General features: G+C 39.4%; 1 protein-coding gene across 1 annotated transcript in view; it reads left to right on the forward strand.

Annotated features, from left to right (window-relative positions):
* Nucleotides 1-19,330, forward strand: part of Phex (phosphate regulating endopeptidase homolog X-linked) — a 207,962-nt gene that overhangs the window by 11,583 nt on the left and 177,049 nt on the right. The window contains exon 3 of the mRNA XM_005074253.4: nucleotides 1,595-1,756. Within this exon, the coding sequence (XP_005074310.1) occupies nucleotides 1,595-1,756 (162 nt within the window). The remainder of the gene's footprint in view (nucleotides 1-1,594; nucleotides 1,757-19,330) is intronic.

A 19,330-nucleotide genomic window follows, 5' to 3' on the forward strand; every position in this document is an offset into this window, starting at 1 on the left:
GTGAGTCAAAGTGCATGTGAGAGCTCCCCATGTGACTGTAAATATTGTGTGGGACTGGGAATAGTGTGATCCATGTCCCTGAGGTGTTACATAGCAGATTCCATATGTGCCTGCAGAGACTTGACTACAAATACAAGCCAGACATAAGATTTTTGTGTGCCCTAGCACTTTTGAATAATAGAGTAATATAAAATAGTAGCAGTAAGCAAAAGTATAGTTAGTGACAATGAAATTAGTTCTGGGGAAAAAAAGTTACATCAACTTGAAATTTACCATACTTTTGAATCAATTCCTTTCCCACTTGTTTATTTTGAAGGAAAATGGTGAGGATTAGAAGCCCTATAGAAATTACATCCTGGCCATGGTGGCTCATGCCTGTAATCCCAGCACTGAAGAGGTAGAGGCAGGAGAATAACAGTGAGTTAGAGACCAGCCTGGTTTATACATTTAATTCTAGTTCAGCTAGGATTAAATAGTGAAACCCTGTCCAAACATACAAAAATGAAACAAAAATTTGGGGTGTTTTTCTATTCATTTCAATGACTCCAAACAATGGTTTGCCTTTTCCATAAGAATGGTTGGGAGCGAAACATCTAATCTTATTTTTTTTAACCCAGAGAAATTACCCACATAACTAAAACCTACATCTCTAAATTTATGTAGATTGTACTGGGGCAGGCTATTCATTATTATTTAGTTGAAAACTCATTGGGTTTTCATTACTTTGAGGAGAAATATATTCTGGCATTAATTAAGGTACGGAAATTGCTCAGAGTGTCACCCTTCCAATATCATTAAAATATTGGCAGTCTTTTAAAAAAATTAGTTGGTGGACATCTTTGCAGCCAGCAATTGTGTTGCAGCTGGAAGATGGTTAGAGATGAGTATTAGGAATATTAGAACCTTCTCTTTGTCTCATTTTGTAATAATTTTTAAAGCTCATAGATGTAGCCAAGTCTAGTGTCTTATACCTGTATTCCCAGGACTTGGGAGGCCAAGGCAGGAGAATGGCTATGAGGTTGCGGTCAGCCAGTGTTTGAGTATGGAATTATATTTTCTTCCCATAGTCTCTTACTTTCCAGGATATCTTCAAAGAATGGTCCTAAGGCTCCATTTGAAGGGACCCAACAGAGAGGGTGCAGGACTTCTTAGATACTTAGCTTAGAAAATCACAAGAAGCCATTCCTACCACTTCTGTTGATCAAAGAACGTGACAGAGAGCGCTCAGCGAATTCACTTAAAACTGGGCAAATGAACTTTATTGTTCCAGAGGAAGTGTACCCAACTTAGTTTGCAAGGGAATATGTAGAATGGAAGAAAGGCCAACAGTTGTTCTATTTATATTCTAGTTCCACACCCCCAAAGATATTGGGGACAATCTCACAAAACCAGGACCAATAATTTCACCCAACTTTCTCCTGTACACGTTGGTAGTCATTTTATATGGTGAAGTTCATCCAGAGAGACATTTGAGGAGAAATGTTGAAGCCAGGGTTTGGAAACTGGTCGATATGAGACTTTTGTTTAATCTGGAAGAGAACAATGCACAACATCCAGTGCTTGTCATTAATCCTATGATTTTCTTTTTAAATAGCTGCTGCCATCATGAGCAAAGTAAATCTTTCTGTGGATCCTTGTGAAAATTTCTTCCGGTTTGCCTGTGATGGCTGGATAAACAATAACCCAATTCCTGAAGATATGCCAAGCTATGGTGTTTATCCTTGGCTGAGACACAATGTTGACCTCAAGTTGAAGGGTAAGTTTTTACTAGAGTTTGGTGGTACTCTTTCCAGAGCAATTGACAAGAAAAATAGTTCATTATTTGAATTTGGACTATCCAGTTTTAAAACTATACTAAATTCTTTTCTAAAAATTGTCTTAGTAGAAGATAGAAAGTTTTCTGAATTTCAGTTTCCCTGATTTCCTTAACATAAGCACACTGTAGGTTCTTACTTTTTCACTTGATGATGCAATGGTAAATTCTACTGCAGGAGGTTAAATGACACTTGATAGAGCTTGAGAGCATAGAGATAGTTAATGGTCAATATACTATATCATGAAACTTATTTTTCTACTGTGTTAAAGGCAAACCTCATTTCCTTCTTACTGGCTTCTGGATTTTCATGGCTTACAGAATGTACTTCACACCTCATCATAGTCTTGTGACATCACTTTTGGGAACTCTGGATTGACCCATGGTTGTCATATTGTTTGTGTTATCTTCCAAATTAGCTTTCAGGGCACTCACTTTCCTCCCATGACCTCTGGAGCAACGACAAATTCATATACACATACTCACATGTGTGATCATAAATGACACCATGAGCAGTGAATTCGTAGACTAATACTTCTTTCTCTGTGAGGTTTTTAAAAAAATACTTTCTTTTATTTTATGTATATGAGTGTTTTGCCTCCATGTATGTATGTGTACCACATGCTGCAGAAGTTGGAAGAGGGCATTTGATTTCCTAGAACTCCCATTAAGGATGATTGTAAGCCACCATGCGGGTGCTGTGAATTGAACCCTGGTCCTCTGCAAGAGTAACAAGTGCTTTTATTCACTAGTCGTCTCCTCAGCCTTTCTCTGTGAGGTATTAATTTATGTTGGTCCCTAATCTACCATCATTGACCATTTCCTATTTCCCGTCTCTGGCTTTTCTTTCTTGGAATACAGATGAGTGTTCACACATATGTACATATGCATACGCATACACATATGCATGTACTCATGTGTGCGGGACTACATTGAGTAAGAAAACTTCGAGAATTCTTGATAGATGTTCTTTTTTATGTTAGTGGTGTCTTAATATAAAATTTATAATCAACATTGGCATGATTTGTTTGAGGAAGACACTGTCTATGTCAGTGGTTCTCAACCCTTCTAATGCTGCGACACTTTAATACAGTTCCTCATGTTGTGGTGATCCCCAACCATAAAGTTATTTTTGTTGCTACCTCATAACTAATTTTGCTATTGTTATGAATTATAACATAAATGTTTTTGGAGCAAGAGGTTTGCCTAAGGGCTCTCTAACTCTAAGATGAGAAACGGTCTATGAGTTGCTTCAGAATTCACAGAATTGAGAGCAAATTGTTGAGAAAAGCAAAGTTACTCTGCTCGTTTCTCTTACAAAATTAAATTTTTGATTTTTTCCTCATGTGTATATGTGGTGTGTGTGCTCATGTGTTTGCATGTGTATGGGAGCACGTGCGTGCGTGCGTGCGTGCGTGCGTGCGTGCGTGCGTGCGTGTGTGTGTGTGTGTGTGTGTGTGTGTGTGTGTGTGTGTGTGTGTGTGTGTAGGACCAAGGATGGCAATGTGAGTTTAACTTGATCACTCTCCATCTTATTCATTGAGCCAGTTATCTCTCAATGGAACCTAGAACTTGACAATATTGATAGTCTGGCTTATGTTGATAGCTAGTTTGATATGGTGGGGATCCTGTCTCCCCACCTTCTGAGGGCTGAAATTACAGAAGAACTTTCATACTCACTTGGTATTTGTGTGAGTTCTGGGCGTCTGAACTCCTTATGGTTGCTTGCCACGTGCTTTAATCACTGAGCCGTCTCCTCACCTCCAAAACCTGTAGTTTTATTTAACTGAATTAAAAAAAAAAGTAGAAAGTTTCCAAAAATCTACCCTTAGACACAATTGCTAATAAAACAATTGTGTATATATTGCAAGTTTTGTCCCTTATGAGTCTATATGCATAACTTCTTATGCATGCGCATATCTTTTAAAAATTAACTGATATCATATATGCGACTAGAACTTGTTAACAAATAAGACATGGATAACATAAGTAGATAAGTAGCCTTGTGTGCACATCTCTATGTGCTTATCTAACTGTATCCTTAGAATAAATCCTCAGAAATGGGATTGTTAGATTGAAAGTATTTATAATTTATAATTCAGTTCTGACTCATATACTCAAATTACCCATTGGAAGGTTTACTTCTAGGCTTTTCTATTTTCTTGGTGTCTGAAATAACTCTTTTCTGTCTCCTCTCCCCTCCCCTGCTCTCCCCCTCCTGTGTGTGTGTGTGTGTGTGTGTGTGTGTGTGTGATGTAAAGTCTTAGCCAACTGTGACTGATGAGCCCTATTCAGCCCACTTTCCTGTTTTTGTGAACAGGGATACAGCCACCTTTACTGAGGTACACATGGTCATTAGCTGCCTTTGTGCAGCAGTGGTAAAGTTGAGAAGTTGCTAGAGAAGCCTTACGGCTAGCACAACCTGAGATATTTACTCTCTGATATTTATGGATGAAGACCGACAACTTTTTTTTTAACAACTTGTTTTTTATTATTAATTTATTTTTATTTTGTGTACATCGGCATTTTGCCTGCATGTATGTTTGTGTGAGGGTGTTGGATCTTGGAATTACAGACAGTTGTTGTGAGCTGCAATGTGGGTGCTGGGATTTGAACCTGGGTCCTCTGGAAGAGCAGTCAGTGCTCTTAACTGCTGAGCCATCTCTCCAGCCCCACGACTGATAACTCTAGATAATAAAAGCAAGCTTTGTTATATTTATACTACATTTGATTCGACTTGTCAATAGATTTTTGGTAGCTTCTCTGAGACTTTTAGATAGTTAATCATAAAGTTAAGAAAGACTTATACATTTTCCTCCCTCCCTCCCTGCTTCTGTTTTGGTTACAATCCTCAGAATGGTGTTGACTAAAATCAGCGATAGTGGGTATAAATTTTCTTATTCCTACCTTGAGTAGTAGTGGATCTAGTTTGTGTCACCTGGCATGTGTGTATATTCTTTTTCTGATAGTTATGCTGGTATTTCTTATTGTTTCCTAGTGTACAAAAGGGCCTGCTCCAAGGACTTTTTGCCATTTAACAGGACTGACTTCAACCTTCTTTACATTTCCTTATGCTAAACTAAAATCATAATTTTGAAATAAACATTATCTATGAATGCTTCATTTTTAAGGCATGGCTAGAATTCATTTACTCAGTACTATGTTTCATGTATTTGTGTCTGTGCTTATGAGTCACACGTTTCTATGGCTTTTTGTGTGGTAGTTTTGTCTAATTCAGTTACAAAGATTGTGTTTGCCTTGTAAAACAAGTAAGAGGCTTCTTGTATATTTCTAAGTTCTGGAAAAGACTATTCAAAGTCCTCCTGTGACAAGCACTGTAATTGACAAATGTATAAAGTGCTCACAGGACTTGTGTTCTTCATTGTAAGCCATTCAGAATATGAGCTTTTTAAGCCTGGAGGGCAGGATTTGCATCCTGGTTTTCTTTCTTTTTTATTACTTTTTTCACTTATTTTACATACCAATCACACTCCCCCTCCCTCTCCTCTTCCCATTCCCCCTCAACTCCCATCTACCCTCCCCCTCATCGACTTCTCATCCTTTCAGAAAGGGGCAGGCCTCCCATGGGCTTGAACAAAGGAAGGCACCTCAAATTGAGCCAGGGCCAAGCTTTCCCTATCCTGGCATCAAGACTGGGTGAAGTAATCCAGCGTGGAGAACAGGTTCCCAAAAGTCACCTCATGTATCAGGGACAGGTCCTGATCCCATTGCTAGAAGCCCAAAACCAAGCTACACAACTGTCGCACACATGCAGGGGGCCTAGGTCTGATGTAGGCTCCCTAGCTGTCTGTCCAGAATCTGTGAGCTCTCATTAGCTCGGGTCAGCTGTCTCCGTGGGTTGTCCCTCCCATCATGATCTTGACCCCCTTTCTCATACAATCCCTCCACCCCTTCTTTAACTGGACTCCCAGAGTTTGGCCCAGTGCTTGGCTGTGGATCTTTGCATCTGCTTCCATCAGTTACTGAATGCATGCTCTCTGATGACAATTAGGGTAGTCACCAATTTGATTACAGGAGAAGCCCGGTTCAGGCACCCTCTCTACTATTACTAAGAGTATTATCTGGATTCCTGAGAGTTTCCCTGGCACCAGGTTTCTCCCCTAACCCCAAAATGGCCTCCTCTATCAAGATATCTCTTTCATTACTCTCATTTACCCTCTGTGTCACCTTGGGACAATTACTAATCTCTTTATAGCCCAGTTTTCTCATCTTTAAAATGGTATAAAACCACCAGCATAATGGATTTAGTAAGTACTGGAGAAGATGATCAATAGAAATTGTACACTTCAGCTCCTGGTGCATGGCAAGCCCTCAACAAATGCTTGTGTTTTGCATAACTGATTTATTTTCAAAGGTACTCTGAGGTTCATCAAATAATATCTACCACAAGTTTTAAGTTTTGTGCTGGCCTTATCCTTTATAAATATCATGTGCTTTTGAAACTGTTGAATACTGTCAAGGTCTTTTTCCTCATCTTTGATAAAAGAATGTCCAAAAATAAAGCCCAATATCACCAGCCAAAATAATACCATTTTCTTATGGCTGATAGAGAACACAAAGATTTGGCTGTCCAATTTGTGAAATAAAATGGATCTGACAGACCTAGCTGATGAAAAATTGCCCTCTATTGAAGGCAGCAACCTGGCTTTGTGAAATTTTCCCTTAAATGAAATATATGGCTGGGATTTCTACTTAGAAAATAAGTTTATTTCTTGCCGTCTCCAAGAAGCAAGATTGTTTTGTAGAGGGGAAAAGACTGAACGTATGATTTGTTTTCCCAAATTTTCCTTACTATAACCCTTTCCTCTGTTTTCCCACAACCATAAAGTTGGAATGGTATGTATCGTTTATGCATGAGCAGATGGAAATTGAGCACCTCTAAAACATGAGGAAATGAGTGAGCTAGATCACTTGTGTCAGACACCAGACAGATGACTCAAGGTTGGGCCAGATCATCTTTATTATGGCTTAGATATCTTGGCCAATACTTTGTGAAGGAACACACTATATTATTTTCGCATACAAATATAGCAGAGCAGCAAGATGAAGTTGCGACTACATGTGCATGTTCAGATACCAATGATTATGAGACTGTAGTATAGATCAACTATTTATTTGTAAGTACTCATGGCCTTTATAACCTTGCCTTTTCCATGAATGATCCTAGCCAAATAATCTTTTATAGGTAATAGAAACTGGAAAGCTTCAGTTAAGCCTCCTCACAAGAAGGTTTAGATTCTTAAAGAGATGGTGGTGAAATGCATCATTTTCCTCAGACCATGTGCACAGAATAATGATGTATCAACTTGAGCCTTGACTTCATTGGTTTTGTTGAGAGAAATGACATCAGACTGATGAAAGTGGGGATGGGATGGGAAAGTTATTAGGAATCAACTATCTATTATGTGGGCTTTTCCCCTCCCTCCCTCCCTCCCTCCCTCCCTCCCTATCTTCTTTTTGAGACAATATCTCACTCTGGAGCCTAGGTTGAACTCAACCTCACTGCACAGTCCAGGGTGGACTCAGAATTGGCAGTCTTCCTAATGAAAACTCATCCCTAATTATTTTGAATGAGTCTCCTGTACAAACTGGGTATACATGTTCAAAGAATATTCCAATTGTTTTAGACCTTGTTAGCTCTTTTACATGTGACCACATAGAAAACCACAAACTGCCTGGTTATTCATGTCACTGTCTTATATGTACAAAGGGTGCTGCATTGAGTACTCTTGAAATGTGAAATGAATTAATTTTACTTGAAAAGTTATTTTTGTCTTTTAATTTTTCTTCTTTATGCATCATTTGCAATTTTGGTGTATAACATGTCAGGGGAAAACTTTTCTAAAAATTTTAGAGTTGCACCAAGCAGTGGTGGCGTATGCCTTTAGTCCCAGCTCTTGGGAGGCAGAGGCAGGCAGATTTCCGTGAGTTTGAGACCAGCCTGGTCTACAAAGTGAGTTCCAGGAGAGCTATAGCAGTTACTCAGAGAGACCCTGTCTTGAGAAACTAAAAAAATTAGAGTTACATAAGATACAAAAAATAATTTCTTTCTGATGTCTGCAGAAAATGTGAATGCATCTTAGTTTATATCCCTTCTCTAAGCAGGAAAATGACCTAAGGAGGCTGTTAGAGTGGTTATTGGGTATAAAAGCTGGTATTCTATTAATTGTGGCAGTCTGCCCCTGTGGTTTTCTTCTTTATGTATCTCTTTCTACCTCAAATGTTTGCCTTTGGCTTACTCTGTGCCATGGGATGGGCTGCCCCCTTAGCCCTATAATAGGAAGAAAGAAAGACAGCAAGCAGCTAAGTGTACCAAAAATATTTCTCTTGAGAACAGTGGGTAAGGAAATCATTTCTGTGCTTACTCTTGTTTCAGTTTCAAGTGTGATCTATTCCCCTGTAGTTTTAATATAGCTCTTCTGTCATTAGTAGTTCATATAAATACATTGAATATGATCAATAGGAAGCAGCTCCATTCACTGCATTTATTCTGATATTTAATCTTGGGAAATATATGGATTTCAAATAGATTGCATTGTGTAGCACTTTGGTTGTGGATATATACATACATACATATTCATAAATGCCTGTTATAGAATGAAAGGGAGAACTTGTTTATGGAGAGAATGCCCTAGTTTGTCTGGAAATCTCTATATCAGACTTTCCCCAATAATTTTTTTCTGGATGTTAAACTAGCCAATTTGGTGATGTTACTTTTGTTTGTTCTTTCAATTAGTCTAATCTAGTTGTTACTCTTGGATGTTTTCAAGATGCCTTTTTTGATATTTTACTATCTATCTAGTACTTTTAAGTATCTTCTACTTGCTATTTATTCTTTTCCATTTTTTACTTTATACTTAACAAACTCAGACATTCAGAACTGATAATATTGCTATTGTGGATGGCTCTTGGTGTGGAAGAATTGCACTGACTAACTTATGTACCTTAAGACTACTGAACATTCACTTTTTTCCTGGTATGAATTGCTTTCAGTTACAAATAATAGAAAGTCCAAATCCAACTGGCTTAAAAAGAAAATATACTGGCTCATGTAGCCAAAAAGTGCAGTGATTTTTAGACTCCAGTTAAGAGTTCATTTAGCAACTGAATCATGTCATTAACTGAATACTCCCTTTTCTCTATATTTTGAATATTTTGTTAGGTGAAGAGCAAACTTTCCATGAGGATAACTTTAGGGGACACATTAATCTCTGTCCTTGTTTATCTCCTATGCTAACACAACGCTTGTGGATATTGCAAATAGGAATATATAAAATGATTAAAATGCAATCACAAAAATAAACACAAAATTCTGGTTGCTATTAAACCAATCTTACAGTCCAACAGACTTAGAAAGAAGCATGACATAGCATATAACAGAATCGAGAGGTGTTCAGTAAGCATTTGATGAATGCATTGTGTATGCAGCTGGATGTAGTGGTGGTCATAGATGGCTGAGGAAGGACAAGTGGAGTTTTTCCTTTTACTTCTCCTCTTTATGCTCCTGGGGCCTTGCATACAGGCCCGAAAGAGTCCTGAGATGCAACTGAAGTTTGCTCATGATAGGAGAAGAGAAATTGTCTATCACTCATCATTTAATTTTTTTGGCCTTAAACAGGCATGACAGGGAGGGACATGGATTGTTAGACCTGGGCTCTCCCAAGACTTCTTTGTAATATAATTTTATGCAACCTACTGATGAGTAAAATAAGAACTGACCATGTGAGATTCATGTCTGGGCTCTGAAAGGAACTGAGCTTACCACTTGTAAAGCACCTGACCTTCAGGGAAGCTGCTTCTCCCTGAACCTTCATTACATATCTGATGATCCTGTTAGTGTTAGTGAATTCAATAAGATGCATGGAAAGTCTTTTGCATAGGATTAAATAAATGGAACCTGTGATTTTTGTTAGTTCTATAAGGATTAAAAGAACTTTTTAAAGGCCTTTAGCCCATAGTAAACATTGAAGAAATAAAAGTAGCTTTCATGATTCCCAAATTTTAACACTATTGAAACGGAATACTGTAGTCTACTACTTCTTCAAAGTCTTAGCATGAAGAATGTGATGTTGAGAGAGGCAAGACTGAGAGTGTACATGACAGATTCGAGCATGTCCTAGTCTGCTTTGTGATGCTATAAGAGTTAGGGTAATGTGTAAGCAGTGGAATTTTATTTAGCTCCTGTTTCTCCAGGTTGATGGAGACTGCTATTGGCCTCTGATGATGTCTTTCATATTGTGTCATAACATGGGGAGTGGGCAAGCAAAGGGTAAAGGGAGTGACACTCCCATGCTAGCCAACCTGTTCCCCAAATGACACCATTAATTCATTTATGACAAGATAGCTCTTATGGCCTAATCACTTTGTAAAATGGTCCCATGTTGGGATGGGCATGTAGGTTATTGATAGAGTACTTGCCCTATGTGTTCTAGATTCTGTCTGCATGGTGTTTAATTTTTCCCATCAATTTTCTCTCTTTTTCTTTCTTCATCCCTAAGGGGTCCTTAATTCAGTTCTACAGGCCTCCAAGAGGACCACTGACATAATTCAAGGACTTGATTAAGAAAAAGTGAATATATATTTACACTCATCTCTGCTAGAACACAGCAATGTTTGTGACTTTAATTTGTGGTTATTTTCCTAAGTTTTTCTAGATGTTGCATATAGACAGATGATGGTATCTGCTCATCACCATTTCAAATCACAGTAGGTTTTAGACCATGGGTCAGGTCTTGTCATTTAATGAGTTAATGAAGTTGCCATTAGGTGTATATTGTGATTCACATTGTAAATCCAAAAGACTTTCCTTAACGGTGTTTCAGAATACCTGGTTTCTTCTGTGAACCTATGTTTACAAAGCTCTTTCAACAAGCCACTGTCTAGACTCTCTTGATAATGAGCACATTACAGGCAGTTAATGTGTGTTTTCTGAGGTTGTTTGATGAGACTGGACATTTGTGTTCAGAGGTTTGTGCCCATAGCAATTCTTGAACTGATGAAAGAATTGCCCATGCCATGGAAGAAGTATATTTTCAGTTGAACTTTTTAACTGCTGCCACATGTTGAATCCAGGAATTAAAGGTAAACTAACTCTAGATGATGTAGCTTCTGCCATGATGTAGTTCAAACTATTTATGAATTATGCTAATGATAGAGAAAGCAATACACTGAGTAGGATGTGTATTCATAAGTATAACAGTAAATGGTGCAAGGGAGAACTACCTTGTCTATTTTGAAGATGGCTGAGTTTGATGCCATGGGTGAGGGGATTAAACATCCGGAGATTCTTGGGTTCATATTCCAAAGACAAGACCTGTAAGATAAGTAAGGAAGAAATTGCAGGCGTGAGATGGGTGAATGAAGCTGTTGGAATCTTTTTCTTTTTCTTTTCCCCCTTCCTCCCTCCCTCCCTCCCTCCCTCCCTCCCTCCCTCTCTCCTTCTCTCCCTCTCTCCCTCCCTCCCTCCCTTCCTTCTTTCTGTTTTAGAGTTTTGACTTGAGACAGAGAATGCTGAGGTTTCTGAGAGTGGAACAATAGTCTCAGATGGCAAAACAGAGTGGGAGGTGAGACAAGGGGGCATTTTTAACACATGATAAAGTTTCCTGTGAACTTAAATATCGGAGGAGGAAGGAAACATTTTACTCTGGGAGATCATTGACTAAATTTAGGTTCTTTCAACTAAATACATGTTCTTTGGCATGGCTGATGACACAGGATATGTGTTTCCTGAGAAAGAAAGCTGTGCAGGGCCACAATGCTACCTCTTCACCTGCCCACACCCAGGTCCTGTTTTCCATGGTAGTGGATACCACTGAATTGTTCTTTACAGTTGCACCACATCCTAAAGCAGGAGGACTATTTGGCAGGTGTAGAAAACCCCTGGTTGGCTTTGGTGGTAACAGCTGGAAGGCATACTCACGTGATCTTGGGTGGTTACAATTCCTGAAAGTCCTCTAAGTAGCCATGTGTTCCTGCTGTTGATTGCCAGGAATTGGAGTCATAATGGAGTGAAATTGTGGGATTGTTGGTGAGAATTTCCATGGGTATCTGGACTTTACAGCAGAAGCAGAGAACTCAGATTTCCTTTGCTGTAGATTAGAAGGGAATCTGTTGGTCCAGGACAAGAGGGAGGCATGAGAAATAGTAAAATGGTGGTTGTATGCTCAACAGTGCGTGGTGGAATCGAGTTGCAAATTTCCTACTTGTATTTCTGGGCTCTCTGAATAGATGAAGTATGAGAAATTTTCATCTGTGACTGAAGGTGTAGATAGGGTCAATATGACAATCAATAGGAAAGGCCTACCAGGGGCCAGGAACTACATAGACATGGTATTATTTAAAACACTCTTACTCTCATTTGTTAAACTGTCTAAACTCTGTTAGGGATGGTTCTGTGAGTTTTGTGATATGAGAACCCTCCAAAGTGAGTAGTCTATTGGTATGCTTTGCTAGTTAAGATTGAAGAATGCCGAGAAACACTCCTGCTCATTTACTAATTTCTCTCAACTTACATTTCCCTACATTTTGCCCAAGACCCTGGAATAATTTAAGAAGAGAAAAGGCATTACCCACCCCCCATTCTAAGCTATACTTTGCATTGGACACACATACCAGTGGAAGTATATTAAGATGTAAAATTCTGCTGTGCTAATTGAGATCAAAGGTATTGCTTTCATTCTGGAACCTCTGAGCTGTGGAGAAGTTGGCGGGTGAGAGGGGGGCATTGAAAGCTGCAAGCCAAGTCATTGCCAGAATGAAACATACCTCACGGGGAATGTGTGGGAGGTTCTGGGTGAGGAAAAGAGGCAATTGTGGTTCCTGCTGGGGTCTGAAGGCTGCACAGCTCACTGTGTCTCAGAATGTTCATAAAGCTACTCTTGCCAGCAGCCTCATGCCTGGATCCTCACTTGGCCAAGTTTGTCTTTCTGTCCCACAGACCTGGATGGGAAACTCAATATTCAGGAATTAAAGCCTCTCATCTCATGAGGAAGAGGAGGGTCAATTGTCCTTAAAATGCCTTTGGAGTCATATGGAATTCTTTTTTTATTTTTTATATTGGTATCTTTACTTAAATCCAAACACAGCTTTTGTATTCTTGATGTATTTGTTATCTCCCAGAATTAAAATATTGGTTCTTCTGAAGTGGTAACATTTTAGCTATATTTGGTATTGTAAGTTCTATTTATTTGACTTAAAATTAAGCCACTGAATGCACAAACACTGTGGTCTTCCATAGTCATCGCAAAATTAATATCATATTTCATTGAATCAAAAGTATTGGCAACTGTAACATGCACCATTATTTATCCTGTGCCAAGGTAAAGACTATATAATTCAATGTGTTCTTACCCCTTGGGATTTCTATTTTGTATTCATGGACATTATTTTGGACTTACCTAGATGTTAATTTTTATTCCAAATTCTTCTTTTATGTCCATTAAAAAGGGGACTACAAAATACAAAACAAAAACAAACAAACAAACAAAAAAGAAACCAAACCAAACAAAAAAAACCACATTGGTTTGGGCATTACTAAAACTTGTTTCTAATGTCTTTTGGATTTTGAATCATCATCTTTGTTTTGCTACAAAATACCATCTTGCTTATGAAGAGCAGCAGTGATTCAACATTTCTTTAAAAATCATCCCCAGTCAATTATCTCAGGAATTTTCCACTGACATGGCCTTCTAGTATATGCAGTAAGCTTTCATTTCATTGTCAAGTTGTCCTGAAATCTTCGTAAGGACCCACTAAGTGACAGCTTCCCATGCCTGCACCCAGCTCATTTCAAGTACTGACTTGATCATGTTCATGCCTGGTCAGGCAACAGTAGCAATGTGGTCACCCGGTAGCTTTTTTGAAAACAAAGTCCAGTTTCAGAGGTGATACCATGGGAAAAAAGTGTTCATTTTGGAATCAATGAAATAGGATATATAACTTACACACTTTTTTAGTTTTGTAGTAGTGGGGATTGAAATTAGAGACTTAGGCATACTAGGCAAACACTGTCCCACTAAGTAGCCATCAAGTTTCATCCTCAGCCCCTCCCCCCCTTTTTTTTTGTTTTGAGGTAAAGTTTCACTGAGTTGCCTAGGTGAACTTGAACTGGATCCACAGTCCAGTCAGTCCTTGAACTCCCAATTAGCTGGGATTACCAACCTGCACAGCCAGGCGCATTACCTGATTCAGTAGATCTGAGAAGGAACCTGAGGGTGTACAGTGCTGGCAAGTGTCAGATGCTGCCCACTCTGCTAGTGTGGGTAGCAGTGTATTGAGTAGCTTGCTGGGCTTCAGCATATCAAAGGAAACAGCCTGTCATGGAAAAATTCAGTACCTCTCCAGGGTGTGTGGGTGTTTGAATTTTTTCTTCCTTCATATCATTTAAATGAAAACCTGCATGTAGCAAATATCATTGTACTGTGTAAATACAAAGAATTTTTTAGAGTACAGAAAGGAAATGAATTTTTCTCTTGTAGTACAAGGAGAAAAATTTCCTTCTCTTAATTTCTTTCTGAAAGATTTTTATTTCATTTTCTTTTGCTTTCCTTCTCAAAACACATGGGAAACTTGAGCTTATTAGGAAATCCACATGCAATTGCAGATTTACAACCTGCCCATTAATACTACATTAGTTCCTCATGATTAATAGCATCCATGTGGATGCTTAATGAAGTAGTAATGATAAACTCTTTATTTTGACATGTCAATAGGACATTGTAAAAAGACACTTCCCATAAGAGAAAAATTAATTGTATGTTATCTGGAGAATAGCTTGTCACAAATAAGATAAGTTTGCTTGGGAAGCCTCATTGGTGTTGATGTCTTCTTAGAGGGAGGTACTTTCAAAAGATCCATAAATTTTTAAAAAATAAAATGAGATGAAATGGACTGGAGACATGAGTCCACAGTTAGGAGTACATATTGCTCTTGCAGAGGACCTGCGTTCACTTCCCAGCATCCACATCGGGAAGCTCACAACCTTCTGTAACTCCACTTCCAGTGGATCTGATTTTCTCTGGCTGCCTGCAGGCACATGGTGCATATAGACTCACATAGCTTCACGCATATACACAGAAATAAAAATAATAAATATATCCTTAAGAATAAATGTGGGACTTTTCTTTAATGAATAGTTACAGTAGGTTCAGGAACAGACATTTGTGACAGAAAAACGTAGTTGCAATTTTGTCTATGTTACTAACTGCAGAGACTTCCTATAGGGGCTGTTTAGATTAAGTTCCAAATTGAACTGCTTCTACTACCTGCTGGTCCATTCTAAATTCATAACTCATTTCCCTAAGGCCTCAGCATCTTTATACTGTTTATTTCTTTAGAGAATCATTTTGCCATCAGTCTTTAGTCTAATTCTGGGATGTCGGCAGCCATCATTGCTTATTTTTGTCTTTGCCCTACATCCGATGAAGTGAAGGTCAAGGAAATTATGTGACTTGCCCAAACCAATCCAACCATATAATTTGTCCCCCACAGATTATGGGTCTACCATTTCAAACGTCTCCGATTTTAACCCAGGCGGAAAGAGCTGCAGGAGCAGAGGCTCTGTCCAGCTGGTGCCTTTGAGGAAATGCAAGAAGCTCGGTGTGCTTAGAACTCTGACTTGGAAGGGAAGGGGGCTGAAAGACAAAACAGAAGAGGAGGCCAGGGGCCAGAGCATGCTAGCCTTGCAAGCTATGTAAAGATCTTAGACTTTATCCTAAGGCAATGGGAAGCCATTTGTAAATGTCATGTCGAGGGACCTGATGAGTGATGTGTTCTGCCAAAGCATACTGGCTGCCTGTGGAGAATAGCTTGGAGTCTGGGGCTGATGTATTGGACACCAGTTCATCAGACACCAACATGCCCATCCATATGAAGGCAGATTTAATTGCGGGAAACTCTGAAGTATATTGATTATATTTTCCCCATTTTTCCTTAAGTCAGCAGGGTCATTGCCTTACCTTCATTGCCTCTGGTTTCTGTGACTGTAGGATTTTCTCAAGTGCCCTCAGTTAGGGGCAGCATCTGCAGAGAAGTCATCATAGCATCTGGTAGGCACAGTAGTTAGCACACATCCTTTCAGTCCTTTTACCTTTTGAAGTTCTCTGGTGATGCTAGTGGGCCTATTGCTTCTTTTTTATGGAGAGAAGAGTCTGGACAGAGAAACAAAGGGAGTATAACCTCTAATCCTCTATTGTCAGCAACCCAATTTTCAAGAGATAGTCTCACTGGACCACACATTGTGGTTTGAAAAGCCAGGAATAGAACTCATCCACCTCTCACCTCCTTAAGTTAGGTGGACGTCAAAGCAGGGGTTAGTTGGGATGTGGTTTTTTAAACCTATGTTTATAGTGTTTGGATGCTGCTTTCATAGATGAGAGAGGAATCACAAAGTCTGTAGTTCAGACTTTTAGGATTTGGGGGATACCATATTTATCCCCCTCTTTTCCCCTGTAGGGTGTTATATGAGCTAGACTTGAGCTAGAATTAAGAACAGATGCCCTATGTCATTTTTAAAAAATTATTTTGAAATCTTCCTGGTACAGCATAGATCACCCCCACCCAAACCAGTAAATCAGTCCTCACCTCAAACCCCTAATGCACTTTACTTTTAAGAAAGGATGTTTCTATATCTGGGATTGACAAATCTGAGGAACTAAAATCAAAATGCAAAAAGACACTTCCTAAGATGAAACAAACCATTAAGTGCTTTCCTCAGAGTTCATTGGCACCGAATTAAGGTGGTGTTGTAGGACATGAGGTGTAGCTCAGTTGGTAGAATTCTTGCCTAGTTTGCACAAAGACCTGAGTTTGATCCTCAGCATTGTTTAAGATCTGGCATGATAGTACATGCACATAATCCTATGTAACCAGAAGGTGGAGGCAGGAAGCAGAAGGATCAGAAGTTCAAGGTCCTTCTTGGTTACATAGGGAATTTGAAAATAGAGATCCTGTCTCAAAAACAAATAATACCCCCTCACATACCCGAAGACAACAAAAGCAGGAGAAAAAAGTGGGTAGCTCAGTTGGTAAAATTCTTGCCCTGAATTCTATTCCCAGAGTCCATCTAAAAAAGTTTGCTTTTGTGGAGTAATGCTTACAATCCTAGCTCTGGGAGGCAGACAAGCAGATTCTTGGGGCTTGATAGTTAGTCAACTTAATTGAATTGACAAATTCTAGGCCAGTGACAGACCCTGTCTCAAAAAGGATGGGTGGTCGTGGGAGAACACTTGGCATGCAAATGTAAGGACCTGAGTTCAGCTCCCCAGAGCCCATGTGTGGTGGTTTGAATGAGAATGGCCCTCATGGGCTCACATATTTGAACACTTGGTCTTCAGTTGGTAGAAGTGTTAGGAAGGATTCAGAAGTATGGGATTTTTTTTGGAAGAGGTGTGTCACTGGAGGTGGGCTTTCAAATTTCAAAAGCTCACACCATTCCCAGTTAGCTCTCTCTCTTCCTCATGGTTGTCTCTTAAGATCTAAACTCAACTACTGCTCTAGCATCATGCCTTTATGCTGCCAACTTCCCTTTTGTGATAACCATGGACTCACCCTCTGAAACTATTAGCCCCAATAAATTCTTCTGCAAGTTACTGTTGTCATGGTGCTTTGTAATGGCAATAGAAAAGTAACCAAGATGCCATGAAAATGCTGGGCAGATGCAGTGGTGCATGTCTGTGATCTCAGTGTACCTTATGGCAAGATGGGAAGTAGAGACAGAAGAATCTTTAGAAGTTCATGGACCAGGTAGACTGGGATAAACATTGGAGAATACTAGACAGCAAAGTCTAGACTCAAGGTTGCCCTCTCACCTTCACATATGCATCATTGCACTCTAATGCAGAGACACATTCATACACATAAATGCATACACACAGAGATGGATGATGTTGGGGGTTATCCTCTGACATCCATTTGCATATACACACATCCATTTACACACACATGAGCATGTACAGACATGCATACACACAGAAAACAAAAATCAGTAAAGAAATGGAGTTGTTGACTGAACAAAGGAATGCTAAAACCACTTTACTTGATCCTGAATGGGATAGGAATCTACATATCAGGAATTACTGACTATAAGTGCTATTGGTTTTAAGCAGTGGTTTAAAAAATGCATTCTCTGAACCTGCAACATCAGTGTTACCTTGGAGTTCATTAGAAGTATAAAATCAGCCAGGTGGTGGTGCCACTATCTTTTACACCTCATACTTGGGAGGCAGAGGCAGATGGATCTCTGAGTTTGAGACCAGCCTGGTATACAGAGAGAGTTCCAAAACAGCTATGACTATACAGAGAAACCCAGTCTTGAAAAGCCAAAAAAAAGAAAACACCACAACCAAATAAACAAAAACAAAAAAGAACAACAAAAATTAAGTGTAAAATCATAGACTCCCTCCTAGACCCCCTAAATCAGATATTCTGAAAGGACCCAGCAATCTGTGTTTTAATCTCTCCTAATGGTGATGCCCACTCAAGTTTCGATACCAATGGCTTGTATTAGAGCATGATGTGAAGGGAAGCCTTGATCATATGCTAACTTGGTTCTTCTCTAAGATTTCCAACTCTCTTATCTCTGATTATGTGTCCCCAGGAACCTATATGCTTGGCCACAAAATAGAATTACAGAGCAAAGGAGAGGCTGAAAACAAAGTCATATTTCCATTGTAAAAGCAATACTGTATATACTGTATATACTGTTGTGGTTGAAGGATCTGTTGGGAAATTCTACAAGGGCACTGATGATTTTGGTCTAGCATCGGAAGTTTTAGTTATCTCACAAGGAAAGCAACTTGTGGAATTTTGCTGAGTATCTGATGATCAGTTGAACAATAGTTCCAGAATTGGGTCCAGTTCCAAATTCTAATTTTCAGTAGCTAAATCTCCTTGGATACGTTCTTCGAGTATTTTGTAGGGTCTTAGCCCAACCAAGAAAGGCTGAGCTGGGTCTGAGGAAGTGTAAGTGCACTGCTCACCTGTTTCCCAGCCTCCCAGGATCCTGGAGACAATTAGACGCAGTGGGGAGGTTAGTCAAGCAGGAACTTGTTTATTACCAGATAGCAAGAATCTTTTAAAGCAAAAAAACTGCAGAGTTATGAGGAAGCAGGAAAACAGCCAGCCAGTTGTAAAGGGAAACCTTCCCGCCAGCCTGGTTCCACAGCCACATCAGTCCCAAATAAACACATAGGAGGCTATATTAATTATGAAGCTGTTGGCTTTGCTTGTTTCTTACTGGCTAGCTCTGACTTAAGTAATTACCCCATAATTGTTAATCTAAGTATTTCTCTTACCGGAGAAGTTTCCGGGCTTCCTACCCCATGGCGTAACATCTTGACTCTCTGTGTTTCTCCTTCCCAGTGTCCTCCTGGACTCCTAGTCCCACCTATCTTGGTTCCCTATTGGCCAACAGTGCTTTATTGACATATACACAGGACTTCCCCCATCAGCCAGTGATTTTAAAGGTCAACATATCATGTGCCTAGGTTCCCTATGCTT

Source organism: Mesocricetus auratus, unplaced genomic scaffold, assembly GCF_017639785.1.
Source record: "Mesocricetus auratus isolate SY011 unplaced genomic scaffold, BCM_Maur_2.0 Super-Scaffold_100003, whole genome shotgun sequence".
In the NCBI taxonomy this organism is placed as follows: Eukaryota; Metazoa; Chordata; class Mammalia; order Rodentia; family Cricetidae; genus Mesocricetus; species Mesocricetus auratus.